The 16,244-nt window shown below is 41.2% G+C and overlaps 1 protein-coding gene across 1 annotated transcript; it reads left to right on the top strand.

The window, feature by feature from the left end:
• Nucleotides 1–678: 678 nt before the first annotated feature.
• Nucleotides 679–5,263, top strand: LOC307261899 (synapse differentiation-inducing gene protein 1-like; the record flags this gene model as incomplete). Its single annotated transcript, XM_080042575.1, has 3 exons — nucleotides 679–1,086; nucleotides 4,271–4,408; nucleotides 5,105–5,263. The coding sequence occupies 3 exons, from the start codon at nucleotides 679–681 to the stop codon at nucleotides 5,261–5,263; spliced, it is 705 nt and encodes a 234-aa protein (XP_079898701.1).
• Nucleotides 5,264–16,244: the final 10,981 nt, after the last annotated feature.

Raw genomic sequence — 16,244 nt, 5'->3', positions numbered from 1 at the left:
GTAACTGATCACACAGCCTCTCTTTGGAAAACCTGTTGCCTTAGTGATGGTCTCTCGTGACAATTTTACTGCCTGTTCTTTTGTTTTAAACCATACATTTTTATAATGATTTTCCTCTAATTTGTCCATTCACATTTGGAAACCATTCAGCAGGAGTCAAGGAGGCTCGTCCAAAGACAGTCAAAGTGATCAGTACGCAGTGCAAACTATAGGAGCACCTGCCACTCCTTGCTTTTAAATATATGCGGGCAGCCATTACTTGAGGATGATTTTTTTCCTATCCTACATGTTTATATGAATCTGCGGGTTTGAGCAGACACATGATTTGAACATACAGCAGATGGGGATTTTATGGCTCAAACTGGTGAGAGCTTGTGAGAGGAATGCTGATTGCCTGGCAAAATTAAATATTTCCTGTGCTGGACTCGTGCTAGATTCCTGAATTACTTAAAATCCGATGTTGGGTCTGACTTGATAGCTTCAATGCACCAATAGATTAACTTTGTTTACCCAATAATTTGCCATGACTTAATGACTTGCACTGCTTGTTATTTTCTTACAGTTTTTATTAACCAAATGTAATTTCTAACTATACTTAATGTGTATTTCCAGCTACCAGACTGTCAAATCTTTTTCGGACCTTATCCTCTAATCCACTAGACATTTGAACGGGCCATCATGGAGAGCCTCAGTGAGCTCCAGAACCCCTTGCTGGACAAAACCAGCAGACAGGTGGTGCACAACGATTACCAGGGTTACCAACCATACCAAGACAGCCTCATTGGCTACTACTACACTGGGACTAACGGCAAGCACAAGACTGAACAGTTCCTGGATGCCACTTCCCTGCATTTGGCCGTGGAGGCCTTCTACAGGCCCAACTTCATTCTGTGCAAGGACGATGTGAGTCTCCACAGCAAGGACTCCAAGAGCGAGAGCTTCGAGACCACTTTCATGGAGAGTAAGGACACTGTGTCGGATGGTGAGAGTGCAGAGAAGCATCTGGACGCCACACAAGGAGAGGAGGACGCCAAGATTCTGACGGTGTCATACGAGGTGGAGGAGGAGCAGGGTCCTGAGTATGAGGTCAGAGGCCAAATAAACATATTAAAGGTCACATATTATGCTAATTATCAGCTTCAAAATTGTAATGTGGGTGTCTTCTAGAAGCTGGTTTTGTAGTGTTATGTACAGAAAACCTTTTATATAGCCTCTGTCTGAAACGCTATGTTTGAGAGCCTGTCTTTTTTAGCACTGCCTTCCACAAAGCCCAGCCTGCTCTGTTTGGCCCTGAATCCAACTGCCGGTTTGAATCTAACTTCCAGTTAGAATAATAGGTGACATTAATGAGTCAGCTGCATATATGGCAGTGTGCAGTGCTTAAGTGCTATTTCATTTGGAGATGTAGGTGCCTGATATACTGGGTCCCTAAGCAACATATATTTAAATGGCATCCTCAGACATGGTTATATCGTATGTGATGTAATATAATATCCCAGATAGAATTGTGAAGATACAGAATAATTATTCTTTTCTCACTACTGCTAAAAGCTTTATGGGGATAATTACTGTAATTTCACAGTTTAAAGAGAGAAACGATGCAAGTAAGAGCTTGGCATTTGGCAGTGTTTGACATAAGTGAGCAATAAGAATATTGAGTTTTTATATGTAATTAAAGCCATTACTACACTTATTCGTACCTGTCAGGGCCATCTCTCAGCACAAAGTGAGTCATGGTGTTTAAGTGCGATTCCTATTATTTAATAATTTATTTTTAATGGACTGCCTGGGTGATTCGCTTCTCACTCTGTTCTCTAAATGGTCATCTTACTTTCGGGTCTTTCAAATCTATTGCAGGGTAATTGTACGCTTTTGTTTCATAATTACATGCTACAAAAAAAAGTGACACGTCTGCGTTCATCTATAGAGGCTGCTATTGTTTTAGGACTATGACTTCACTCTCTGAAGAAACCCGTGACAGCAAGAGAGTCTTTTTCATAAGTGGCAAAAATCTAATTTCATCCAGGGACGCTTGTGAAATACCCAGGGCTCTGAGCTGGCAGATGAAGAAGTATAGCCACCTAACTGGGCTGATGATGGCGCCAGGTCTTGTCACTCGGAGGCCAGGCAGATAGATAGAGACATGGCGGCGACTGCCATTAATACCATGAGGGCGGCTGTGCTGTGAGGGTATTAAGCCCTGCTGATGCATGGCTGTCGAAGCAGGTGAGCCTGCAGCCCAAGTTATTCCATCTCAATTCAGAAGAGCAAATAGATCTGATGAACAGTGCTCCGAAGAGTTGGGTTTCCAGCTGGAAATATGAGACTTTTTGCTTACCACCTGCGTCTCTTTTCTTCCTGTGTGTCTGCCTGAGTGTGTGTGTGTGTGTGTGTGTGAGTGTGTGTGTGTGTGTGTGTGTGTGTGTGTGTGTGTGTGTGTGTGTGTGTGTGTGTTTGTATGTTCGCCTCAATGCTAAGATCCATGTGTTATGTGAAACATAAAACACACACACACAAACGGTGCCAGATGTGTGTTGATGCAAATCAAACATTGACAGGACTTTACAATAGAAGTAGGGGGAGAGAGCGAACCTGGTTAGGGCTTATTCATACACGTCATAAAATTACAGGATATAGTCCGTTACACCATTTGTTGTCTGTTGTTAGATATCCGTTTTCCAATACAGTACATTTCCATGCCATGGACCCCATCCATTGTTTAGTGCCAGCAACAGAAACAATCTAGTGTTACTTTATAATTGGGAATCCACAGCTAGGTGTAGTCAGCGGATGTATGACACCTCTGTGACGGATAAAAAAATGTATTGCGGGTAACAACGTAGCAAGAACGTGTGGAGGATACCGATGTGATTGCCCCGAGTAGCAGGGTGCAGGGGTCTGTGTATAGTCGACTTGCCCTCCAGGCTCTATAATAAGGCCTCCAAGAGAGCTGTGCCAGGGTTGTTAAAGGCACTGTGCCTCCATGGAGCTCCATCAGTTACATTGACTTTAGACCAGACCAGACTGGGAGTGTGCTGCCCTAAGCCTGGCCGGACTTGCAGTCAGGCAGGCTGTCACTGTTATCAGGTCTTGCTTCAGAGATACAAGGAGATTACTGCTGTTTGTTCCAACCGGTTTATTCATGTGATTTCAGATTATGTGGATATTATGACCAGCTGCTGTTTTGATGGATCACACCCAGCTGTCCAGGTGGACAGTGTTCATAAAGCAGATAACAGGACGCTTCATAATCTTTTCTCGGCCCGAGGTAGCTGTTTGGAAACTGTTTGGATAGTGGAGGGCTGCTGTCTTCCACTTCCCACTAACATTAAAATAGGGGGTTTCACATTGAAATGCTCCTAAAATAGTGCAAGATATTTGCATTTAATCCTCTGGATTGGTTAATGTAGAAAATTGTTCAAAAAAATCTTAAAAATGCAGTCACCAGCAAATAAGTATGGTTCCTTTTTTCTTTGCTCGCCTCTCGGACTGTTCTTTAATTACCTCCAAAATGGTTGCTTCCTGCCTTACATATTGATTTCTATTTCGTGCCTTCCGTTTCCCTGCTTTGATTGATCTCTGCAGGCAGCAAGACTAACAAATAGAACCTTCTCCTTACTGGGGCCATTTATTTAGTCAAACATCCACTCCATTTCTGGGACACTCGAGAAAAGTAAGGCTGCGTCCTTTTAAAGGTCACCCATGCAGTCACATTGGCCATCTTCGCTGCAGGCACGATGTGCCAATGTAGCCGGAGTGGCGTTTCGAATCTATCATTCCTTAGCCCCATCAGCCCTTGTGGCCCAAGTTTGCGTGCTGAGGAACAGTATTGGGAGATTGTTGAACACTTGCCGCATCGTAAGGGCTGTAAAGGCAATTTACCACATAAATGACTCTGTCTTCTTGCTGTTTTCCCTGTCACCGCTCAATGATGGAACCATCCGTTTATCTCGTGTTATCTGTCAGGATGCTCATGGGTGTTGACAGAAGAACCAAATCCTCTCTGGCTGGCTGAGCACATCCTGTCCTGGAGGTGGACCAATATACACTGGCCTGGTGGGGGTTGGGGGGATGTCCAAAGTACACCTAACTATCTTCACACATTCGACCTCACTCCATTATCATTTAGTTGTCAATCTCAAGATCATTGCCCCTCACCTTCCGTTTCATTTTGTGAATGTGTGGTTTTTCTCACAAATTGTACACAGCAGTATAATCACCCTTTCCTTTGTGACCTTTAATTATTCCTCATCAACCCGCTGTCTTCCAGAGTGACAGCTCCAGTGACAGCGAGAGTGAGGACAACTTCATCGTGCTGCCCCCTAGGGACTACCTGGGTCTAGCCATCTTCTCCATGCTCTGCTGCTTCTGGCCCTTGGGCATCGTTGCCTTTTACTACTCTCACAAGGTAAAGGCCCCGAGACCTCAAGATCAAGTCGTTAACACTGATAGCACTGCATTCCCATTTAAGGTCAGCGAGCACAAGCACTCTGACAAGTGCTACCGCAGCCCATTTTCCACCCTGTGACCCTCCTCGAGGTTGTTCTCAGATGATTGACTACGTAAATTCAGCAGGTTCAGCCTGCTTGTCAATCCTACGTATTAACTGTAGAAAACCGTTAGCATTTAGGTTTTGTTCCACAGACTTTGCATGTGACCAATGCATTGAAATGAAATTTTTTTATTTGTTAATCAATCGCTGAGTAATTACAGAATCACCTTACATTTTGCTAATGTCGTCATTATTATTTTTCTGCTTCAAAATATTACTTGCGCCCTACAGCCTCAAACCAAACAAAGTAAATCCTGGTGGTTTCGCAACATCTTCCTCAGTAATTACAGAGAAAATTATGGAGGAACAGAAAATAATATGTCAGAAGAATATATAAAGGCCAGGCTAATTTTTTTCGATAGCATACCAAAACACCCAAACAACACATTTGTCATAGTCGGAGGGAAAATGACCTAATTGCCATGGTAACTAATGGATCCCCGAGAGCATTTCTTGTTTTCTCTCTTTTAACTATGCCTTAACACCTACTCATACACTCTGTATTGATGAGTAACACACTGGCTCATTTCACTCTCTGCTTTGTTTTGTCAGACCGGTAAAGCCATCGCTAAGGGAGACTTCTCCAGAGCAGGAATGAGCTCCAGAAGAGCCCTTTTCCTGGCTGCTCTTTCCATCACCATCGGAACAGGGATGTACGTGGGGGTGGTTGTGGCCCTCATAGCCTACCTGTCCAAGTCTGGACACGTATAGCACTGGGACCGCTATGCTTGAGGGGGGAGGGAGACAGAGAGAAAGAGGAGGCGGGAATGGGAGTCAGGGGAAAGCCTGGACAGATCTCTTCTCCTCCCCTCAAGGCTGAAAAGTAGAAGCTAAATGTGGAGAAAAGACTAAACCAGAAGGAGATGGTAAATAAGCAAAAACAAAACAAGCGGATGGAGTATTACTTGGACTGTGTATTGATCCAGAATGTATTTCTGGGATGCAACACACCCACCAAAGTATCCCACCACCACCACAAAAAGAAGAAAAGACAGCTATGTGAAAGATGGCTACTCTGCCACAGAGACTGTGCTGTACTGGGCTCATAGCAGTAAATAACTACCTACCTTTTACCATGTTAGTTGTTGACAGCAGTTTTGATTTACCTTTATAGTACATGTATTCTCCGTAAATGCAATTGCTGATTGTGTCATTGCCCACCCTGTGAATGAAATCATTTAAAAAACAGTCAGACAATAGGTTTTTATGTGATTGTTTATTCAAAGAGCATACCGGAAATTCATCCTGTCTGTTAACAGATAACGATAACAAAGGTGATTGGCACAGTACATATTGTTGTTGAACAGTGGTCAAGAGGGTTATTTGTGTTCATTGTGTACTGTAAATTGTCAATAAATACATTTGGCATGAATAATCAAACATCATCCGCCATGTCTTTCATCCTCGTATCCATTGTGTCTGAGCCGAGTGTCTGGGAGTAATGATTCCCCATCAGGGGGTCCTTCTACCACAGGGGTTGCAACTGCAGTTGCCAGCGGGTAAGCTATGTGGGTTGAAAGCACAACAAAGCAAATAAACACAACTTATCCACATATTTGTGTTAAGGAGGAAAAAAAACAGCTATAGGATTACAAATGAATGTGATAAAAGTAGAACTGTTAAAACAGTTAGCTTAAAGTAATCAATGAATAGTTGATATATTTAATGTAAAGTAAGCGCAACAGTCGAAACAATTAGCTAAAATTATTTGATAAACGTTGAAATAGTTAGCTAAAAGCTCTGAATAAACTGTTGAGAAAAGTAGCTTAAAGTAATAGGTTAACAGTTGATGGGCCGGTTTCACAGACATGGATTAAGCCTAGCCCTGGACTAAATGGAGTTTTGAATAGAGATTGTCCATTGAAAGTACAATTTAGTCCAGAACTAGGCTTAATCCATGTCTGTGAAACCGGCCCGATATATATCTAAACGTAGCCTTAAACTGCTGCTTTATGAAGTCATGGATAACCATTTGAAACAGTTATCATAAAGTAAAGGATAAACAGCAGTCAAAAGTAATTGATTAATAGTTAGGCTATAACAGTTGCGAAAGGTAATGGATAGCTGACGGTGACTCCATAGCTTTCGCCACTCCAAACAGTAAAACTACGAAACAATAGGCTACTTATTAATGTACTATAAGCAGCCTATGTACAATAGTTAGTTAGAGAACATCTACTTCATAATGCATAGACACTAAAACCACATTTAGAACATGAAGGCTTGGGTTGAAGAGGTAGCCTATTGAGCTCCACTCAATGGCTGTCGGGGAACATCAGAAAACAAAGGTTGGTAACCACTGAACAAGACATGGATTGTTTGGTGGCCGAAGCCTGTCAGAGTATATTGTGTATTGTCGTATCACAAAGCGCTATATTGACTATTTGCTTCCACAGGAGCAGGCCTCTGCTATAACTGGCATGGCTCTTCGGCGTCTTTTGGCATCACTCACTGACTAGCCTCAAGGTGACTTTAGCTGCCAGAGCGTTGCGATTGTCAGGAACGATGCCTGCTTTCTGAAGTCAGGATGTCACAACAAAAGGAGTGCAGCACTTTATTCCCCTCCAGGACTTGGCAGGACCATCACACACGTCCTCTTCTCTTGCCTGCCAACCAATCAAAACATTAGCCTCCGAAGCCAAAGTATCCTATCCTAAAGCTCTCAGTGACCTCAGGTTCAACTTGAAGACAGCACTGATCACTTACTGAGCCTAAACAAAACAGAGAAGTAAGGATCAACTATGTCCACACACCTATATCATTCACTGCACCTGGAAAAATGGAATAGATAGCAAGGTAAGCAAGTCTTACATAAAAGCTTTCCCAGTCTGACCTCTGCAATATAACCATTTTCTCTTTGGCAGATTATCTTTAAGCAAGTCTCTAATGCATTAAATGTGTCTGGATGGGTGGGGGGGGGGGGGGATTCGGGGGCGAAAAGTGCCGCTCTCATCAATGGGAGCTGTACGGGGTTGTGAAGTGGGCTCACTCTGGGAGCGAGAGCAGTGCTGCATGCGCGTTTTCTCTCCCTCAAATAGATAGGAAGCCTCACCCACGCCTGCTCAGTCACTCACTCACTCACTCACTCACTCACTCACTCACTCACTCACTCACTCACTCACTCACTCACTCACTCACTCACTCACTCACTCACTCACTCACTCACTCACTCACTCACAACATCCGTAGCTAGCTCAGATCACCAACAAGCGAAATTATTGTATAAGTCATCCACCCCCAATGAATAAAAACATTTTGTAGAGGCGGCAGCAGGTTGAATCTAAATGCAAATGTGCAAATATTTCAATATAGTTGGAACAATTTTGGTGTGGGTATTACTATGGGCCAATAATCGAGAACATGGGGTCTCAATTACTAGAATACTTGTTTTGAAACAACTCTAGAGACCACTTTTTGAAGTTCATTGTCTTGTCTGATCTGCCGCATTTCTACTTGGTTTTGTCTTTGTCTCGAAGAGAGGACTTGAATTTTATATCAAGACTTGTCAAGACCTCAGCTGCAGGGGATATCACTCATTTGCATGTGTATTGTCTGATTTATTTGTCAACACCCCAACTCTGATTGGATGGCAACCAGTAACTTGACTCATTTGTAAAATGTTTTACTTGTTTGACAAAGTAATACCCTAACCTGTGCATCCAGCCAATGACAATGTGAAAGAAAATGAATTGGCCTTGCATACAGAGCTAAACTGAGAAACACATTTGGAGAGGGAAAACCAATGATGAATGGGCTGAAAACAAATGGATAAGAAGCTAAAATGGAGTGAAAAGACAAAAAGACATTAGAGCTGAGTGCCACATTAATAAAGAGAATGATGCTCTCTCGACTGTTCATGCGACTAAAAGGCATTTTCAGATTCTTGTCGCTGCTTTGATGAAATACCTGTCACCAATCTTTGCTCGCGGACAATGGCTGCATAAAGGTATCTTCAATTCGTGCCATACAGCTACAAACCAGGATATTGCAGAGAGGTACAGTTACAGTAAACAAAAACAGTGACCGTACATGTTGTATTCTTTCATTTGACTTACATTTTGTAGAAAACAGATCAACTTTCAAAGAATTCCCCTTGTGAAAAACGACAGACAATTTGAGATACAGCGGACACTTTTCCTACTCGCCCCACACCACAATGGAAGGATGTGAAGGGGGGAGAGTGGAAATTGTGTCCTGAAATTTAGAGCTATTTGGGGAAATAACGATTATCTTGTAAGTGACTCTATCGTGTGACAGCATAGTTCATTTGGTAAATTACAGACACTTGCATGCGGTTTGAAGTCCATCCAGAGATCATTATACATGCAGACAGATAATTTGATGTATATTTGATTATTCAAGGGACACTTTCTAGGTCAACAGCAGCAGCACCATGTCCCTGGTGGCGGATAGAACTTGTCTGGTAACCTAAGAGATTCCAACGGGCAGATGTGAATAGTAATGAGCAGTTAGTAATACTAACTCAACAGGAGTTTCATACGCTTGTATTCCAACACATTTAGAGTCAAAGCCAGAAGGTTCTCACTGCAGTCAATTTTTAAAACAAAAGTATATAAATTCAAAGAAACCAAAACCCTCCAGGTACACAATCAACTGGATTCATTTCTTAAGTTGTTAATGGAACATTGTATTCTTTCTTTACAACATTGAAGGAAAATCTGCATAAAGAAACCATATAATTGAGTGATTCTTTATATCAGAGCAATGTGAAAGAGTTTGGGGTTCAAGGTTCTCCTCCTGCCTGCTACCCTTGAAATGTGCAATATAAATCAGCAATTTAGTTCAAATGTGTACAGTTTAAAATAGGTATAAGCGAAGGATGAATAGTCCAGTGATGAACGGGCAAAAGATTCCTATTAATATTCTATTCAGCTGATGTTCTAATAACACAATACTATATTTAACAAAAAAGGATGCCAACTATTCTTATTTTGCATTTTGCCTTTAATGGTGCTCATGAAGTTGATCCTTCTAACAACTCTAAGCATTGTGGTAGAAAGTAACTTAGTACATTCAAGTACCAAAAATGTTGACGCACATAAAATGTAGTTAGGTACTTCCATTATATACGACTTTATACTGCCTTTTAATGATGTACATTACTCAACCATTTTAGCATGTGACCCCTTAGCCTTTATGTCTCTGAGTTGTTCATTTAAATAACTGTTCAGGTCCAAAGTGGTGAAACTGTCTAAACCCAAAAGGCAAATACAAGACAAGAATACAAATGTGTGCCGCAACCTTGTTCTATTTCTCTCCTCTCCTATTTATCATGAAGACCCCTCAGATTGTCTTGTGTGACCTGTTGGAGGGGCCCGATCCCCCTTGTTGCGAACCACTGGATTAAACTGATTGTATACAAATGAGTTAAAATGACCTCTGCTTCAAACAGCTGCAACAATAAAATGCTGTTCATGTGCACACAAATGTAGTCATTTGATACCTGCTAATACTTGGAGTATTCTTACATTATTGTATTGGCATTTCTTACAAGGCAAAGTATCTAAGTGCTTTGTCTACCAGTGCTTAGCATTAGCAGGAAAAATCTGTATTCCAAACTGATTTTATCCAGAGACCTTTTCAGTGTATGAGGAAATGAAGACAGCAGCTCTTGCCACAACAAATGTCAGCATCCATTCTTGTACAGCCATCCCTCTCCCTCTCCCTCTCCCTCTCCCTCTCCCTCTCCCGTTTCCTTTCATACCCCCACTCTAATATCAGAGTGAGGCTCATATTCCAAGCATTTCACACATACATGCTTATCTTCCCTCACACCTTTGTCGCACGGCAACATGCCTCTCTCTCTCTCTGTGGCGCCAACATTTGCCAGGACATACTCTGGACTGATAAGGGGCTTCACAGCTTCATCTACTGGCTTCACTTATCACTCTCGAGCAACAAGGCACCTCTGCCTCTCTGCTCCATGTTTCCATTCTCTTGATCAGTACAGACTGGACACTTTATTTCGCTCTAAGCGTTCCTCAAAGCTGCTGCCTAGTGCCAGCAGAATCATCTAATAGCGATATGGTGTTTTTTTAATTGCAAACCAGAGTACCTGACACTTCTCAGGGAAAGGGCGATTTCATTTTCTGACACATGAAATGTGAAGCAGCAGGAAGCAATAACTGCCGGTGGGAAGATATGAAAGTAAACGGAGACTACAGTAGTTGCACAGGTTTTGTTTGCCCAGATGAGATGACATTCCACAGCTCCCACAGATGGCCTCCAGAAGAACAGTGAGCAGTGGAGGCCGGCGGTGCTGTGCCAGTGCCACACATGATAAATCTCGCTGATGCAAGCAGTCAAGTCCAACCTCAGGAGATAAGCGAAATCCATTACTGGACAAGGCCTCTGACTGTCTTGAGATGAGACAGTAAAGGTTATCCGGGGACACAGGAGTCCCATCATCCTGTTGTAATCAGTCCAACCCTATAATCCTGATGCATCATATTCAACTTTTGCATCCAACTTTTAGATGGAACGTTTTTCTTTTTTTCAAGGAACCAAACACAAAATGCATAGGTTTTATGAGGGGCATTTCATTCATCCAATCAAGACTAATTCATTTGCATCACTGTTTGACTGTTTGGCCAATAGGTCAGCAGGTGTAATCAAACACTGTTTGCTTTCAGTTATGTAACTTCCTTGTTTACACACTTTAATCTATCATTCATGAAAGCAATTACTCACAAAGCCACAGACAGCAGACATCAATCAGTAGCTTAGCAAAAGGCTTGTGGAGCTAAATTAGCAATGTATTGTATTTACACAAATAAAGATATAATATCCTGCACACGCTATGTCTGATGATTTTAGCCATGTTTGAAATACTAAAATCCAGTGAAAAAGTGCTGGTGGACTCTGTGTGATCAACCAGGGAGGACCTTGGAAAAAAATTGATCTTTGGAAAATGAAATCTGCCTGCCACCACCTAGGACGGATCATTTACCCGCAGTATCAAACCCGTCTCCATTAACACACAGCAGACAGCCTCATCACGGAGAGCACCCCAGGAGTGACAAGAGATGACAAATATTGATCAAGATATCATCATGTCCTCTCAAAAGCATGGAATATAAGCCTTTTTTCCCCTCCAGCCTGACAGATATGAATCAAGGCAACTATGCACATGAGGTTGAAGCACAAGGTTTTTTCATATATTGACTGTGATATAGAAAAAAGTGTGATTGTGAACATGTAATTTAATTCACATGAACACTAATCTCCAAAGTGGTTCAAATTTTGAAAGAAACTCAAGACTGCCACCATGTGTATACAGTGCCGCATTACACACAAGTAGTTAGGTGAAGCAAATTCATTTCTAGATTGACTGAATTAAAATAAATGAACGAGCCTCAATGTGCTATCAGAATTAATTTAAAGAATAAAGATATTGCAAAGACATATAAAGGTGAGGATGTATATATGTATATATACACTCACCGGCCACTTTATTAGGTACAGCGGTTTAAATTCTTGTCAACATATAACTTATCAGCCAATCACATGGCAGTAACTCAATGGATGTAGGAATGTAGCAGTTTCTGGCTGATCTACTTGGATTTTCACTCACAACCATCTCCATACAGAGAATGGCCTGAAAAAGAAAAAAATATCCAGTGAGTGGCATTTGTGTGGACGAAAATGCCTTGTTGATGTCAGAGGTCAGAGCTCAGTGGAGGATGGGCATACTGGTTTGAGATGATAGAAAGGCAACAGTAACTCAATTAACCACTTGTTACAACCAGGGTATGCAGAATACCTTCTCTGAACGCACAACACGACCAACCTTAAAGCAGATGGGCTACAGCAGCAGAAGACCCCACCGGGGGCCACTCCTGTCAGCTAAGAACAGGTAACTGAGGCTACAATTCGCACACGCTCACCAAAATTGAAACAGAAGATTGGAAAAATCTTTCCTGGACTGATGAGTCTTAATTTCAGTTGCTTAGTTCAGATGGTAGGGTCAGAATTTGGCGTAAACAACAGGAAAGCATGGATCCATTCTGCCACCATCAACCATGTCTCACTTAAATCCTCTTTATTCCATATTCTGATGCTTGGTTTGAACATCAGCACATTGTCTAGACCATGTCTACATGCCTAAATGCATTGACTTGCTGCCATGTGATTGGCTGATTAGCTATTAGTTTTTACAAGCAATTGAACAGGTGTACCTAATAGAGTGGCGGGTGAGTGTATATGTACATAATGTGTGCCAGTGTATAGTATATCAAATGGTTTAGGTTAAAGCATGTACTGTTTGAGTGTGTAAATATTATAATTGTAACTTCTCAGTCACAAATACTAAGCCAACATTAACGTTAAACACATTAAAACATACAGAGTGTGTATGCCTTCATTTTAATACAGTATAAAGTATATTGACATAATGGCCCTAAGCTGTACTTTCACAAAGTGACACAAATCATCTGTCTGAATTCTGGAAGCACTGGCATAGATGCCTGTATGTGTTTCAACCCTACTTGTTGTGTTTCTGTGTTTGTTTCGTAGTGTCTGTGCTTTGTATGTATTTTATATGGACCACCTGAGTCTGGAATAAAGTGTATCTACTGTATATATGCATGCAATAATACTATGTATACAGGTATGCTCAAGACAAGAAATATGCAGTTAAAGATCAGTCTTAACCCTAAGAAATAATTTGGACAGATCGATCACAAATGAAATGTGTTTAAGCAGATTGAGGCAAGAAAGAAGCAAATTTTTAGTTTCAGAGTTAAAGCATTTAGGTTCAGTCCATTCACTTCTGGATGCACTTAGGCATTCAAACAGAGTATGTTCATTCATACTATTTAGTCATTTCTACTCCCCATTTTTATTTTAAATGTATTGAATATTGAATAGATTGTAATCGTTACCATAACCAGCTCCGAATTATACTGAGACTTTGCTTTAGTTGTACTGAGGATTCTATGCAGCAGAGGGCAGAACAACACCACATTTCAGTTCTCTTCAATCTATCTATGGCTTTCTATTCATTTCAACACAACACATAACTGGAGCCAGGAGCCCTCCTAAAAAAAAAAAGAAAGAAAGAAAGAAAGAAAAAAATAAATCTTGCGTGGACTTAATCTCACCAATGAAATTGTATTGCTCTTACCCCTCATTAAAAAATAAATCGAATGTTAATATTGCATTAGTCGCAATCTTTCCATAAAGCTCCCTCTGATCTGACTTTGCATGGATTGAGAGGATCTTATGCCGGTCTTCCAATAAGCAGACTGTCCATCAAATACCTCCTCATATCCAATGTAAACAGCTTGATCTTCGGCAAATCTGATCTATCATAACCATCCACTCTCAGAGGATTAAATAGCTTTGCACTTTAGAGGAATAATCCTCACTCTGTATATGTCTTGGACTCAATAACTGAATTGGGTTTAGGGCTGTGGAGGTGAACCATTTGCTCTGTTGCAAATCATTTCAGTCAAGCAGCAACGAATGGATACCGGGGCCCACGAGAATTCCACCTTAAAGAAGAGATACAAAATCCAATTTCTTGTGATGTTTGTAGCTTAAAATGTGAATTGACCTGAAATGCACTAGTAAAACAAAATGCTTTTACTTGTGTAACGATACTTTTGGGGAATGCTGCATACAGGAAATCTCCCACAGATTATCAATGGGATGTTGTGATAAAGGTTTTGGTGTAGTTGAGGGCCAAAAAAGTCAGGTGTGTGAGTCAGGTTTGATTCCCAAGGTGTTATAAAGGCCTTGTCCTGACCAATCAACAGTACTCAGTCATGCTATGCAGAGGCTTGGCTTTAATTGAGCTCACGTCAGCGTGTTAACATGATCACAGGAACAATGCTAACATGATGATGTAGCAGGTATAATATTTACCATGTCCACTATCATACGTTTAATGTGTGAGCATGCGTTTAAGTAATCCAGTTATGTTGCTAGCAAGGCTAAAAAAACTGAGAATGACTTTGTTTTTGTGACTTTAACAAAAACAAAGTATGCACAAAGGTGAAAGAATAAAGCAAATAAATTAACCTTCAACCAGTGATGTAGGTTCAAGGCAACATGTGAACAAGCCCTTTCTCAGCTGAAGTATTCCTGAACAGGATAGGCTGAGACTTTGTCTTTGTAGATAATTATCTTTTATGATTTGATGTTTTAACGTCAAAATAAGTGCATAGGTACTACCAGGCTTTAAAGTTAACAAAACTTTACCAAAACTTCTCTGATGTCACGGCATGAGGTCTCCATCGCAAAGTCACTTTCGGGTGGTGAAGTATGCTCTTAAATCTACCCCCTCAAAAAGACAATCAACGTTATTCCCAGGTTCACTGCATCAACATTTCTAATTGCTCTGACACACTCCAGTCCATTTGTCAGCCATCATTAATTATAGCGTGTATCCTTATCTCTGTCAACAACATAATTAGCAACCTTTTCCCCATCCTGTGACATTATGGTTCCAATCTGAGAGAGCCATTCAGCACGGAGACATGCCGCAGCATACTGATAATAGTCGTCCCTTGCCCTTTGAAACTGCTCTCCGTTTTAATTGGAGTAGAACTCAATTGTTCAACTCATTAGGAAAAACCATTCGCTAACTGAGGATGAAGTGTAAAATGTGTTGTGGATTACGGCTATTGCAGACACATAGACGTGTTGTAAGGCTTGGTGCAAGTGGCTATTTACAAGGTTTTATGAAAAGCCTAGGGGCAAATGAAGATAGCCAACAAATAAAGCTTGGGCTAAGTATTAGGATAAGAGGATGAAACAGCTTTGAGAGTCGACTGGTAACCGCAGCAATAGATTTGAAATCAGGCCGAGATCATCCTACTTGTGGGATGCTTTCACTCATTCTCTCGTCCCAAAAGCACCGCTCCCCCTAGTTTATTCTGAAATTGAAGGCTCTCATGTGCGACAGATTATGGGGACCAACACAAGCATGAGCCAAGCCATTTAAAAAAAAAGAAACCAGAATAAATAGACACCATAAAAGGTCATTTCTGTTTTATGCTTTGTATGTTGAGTTATACATATTTTTGAATGAAAACACACGCAAAATTTCGGACTACAAGAAAACATATTTAAAAATGTGTCAGACAGATTAACATACATTATCAATTATATACAGTGCAATATAGGACAACAATTACTTTCTTTCTCTTAAAAGAGTAGGCCTGCTGTCAGTGGGATGGCGCTTATCTCAAGTGTTGCCATGTAGTAACTGTACACGCAACATTCTAATGAATGCCAAAAATGAAATGTTGACCTTCGGACACTGTCAGCCCGTTTCGTCATTGGAAGTCCTACGTCATGTCTTATAACTGTTATACTGGATAACATCTTACTCATCTTGCTCTATACACAACAGTGGTCTATATATACACACCTATATTAACACTTGTAACCCCCACACAGTCAAATATTCTCTGCTGTGCATAGGCAACAACAGCTGTTAGAGCTGTGGGAGAAAATAAGAAAAAAGTGCATTTGCATCTTCTGTGCAGATCCGGTGACGGACGGAGGAGGTTTTTCTTCTCAAAGAAGTCCAGCTGCAGGCCATGTTTAGAGAAGTCAATGAAGGATGGCAACACCTGCGGGGCTGTGAGTGATGACGGGTTAAGTCCGTACACACACACTCACAGGTATGAGAGTCCTCTCCATAGAGGCAGGTTGAGAGCCT

Source organism: Ammodytes marinus (genome assembly GCF_949987685.1).
Source record: "Ammodytes marinus genome assembly, chromosome: 15".
Lineage (NCBI taxonomy): Eukaryota > Metazoa > Chordata > Actinopteri > Uranoscopiformes > Ammodytidae > Ammodytes > Ammodytes marinus.
The sequence above is the reverse complement of the archived record's forward strand: the minus strand, read 5'-3'. Positions and strand labels throughout refer to the sequence as shown.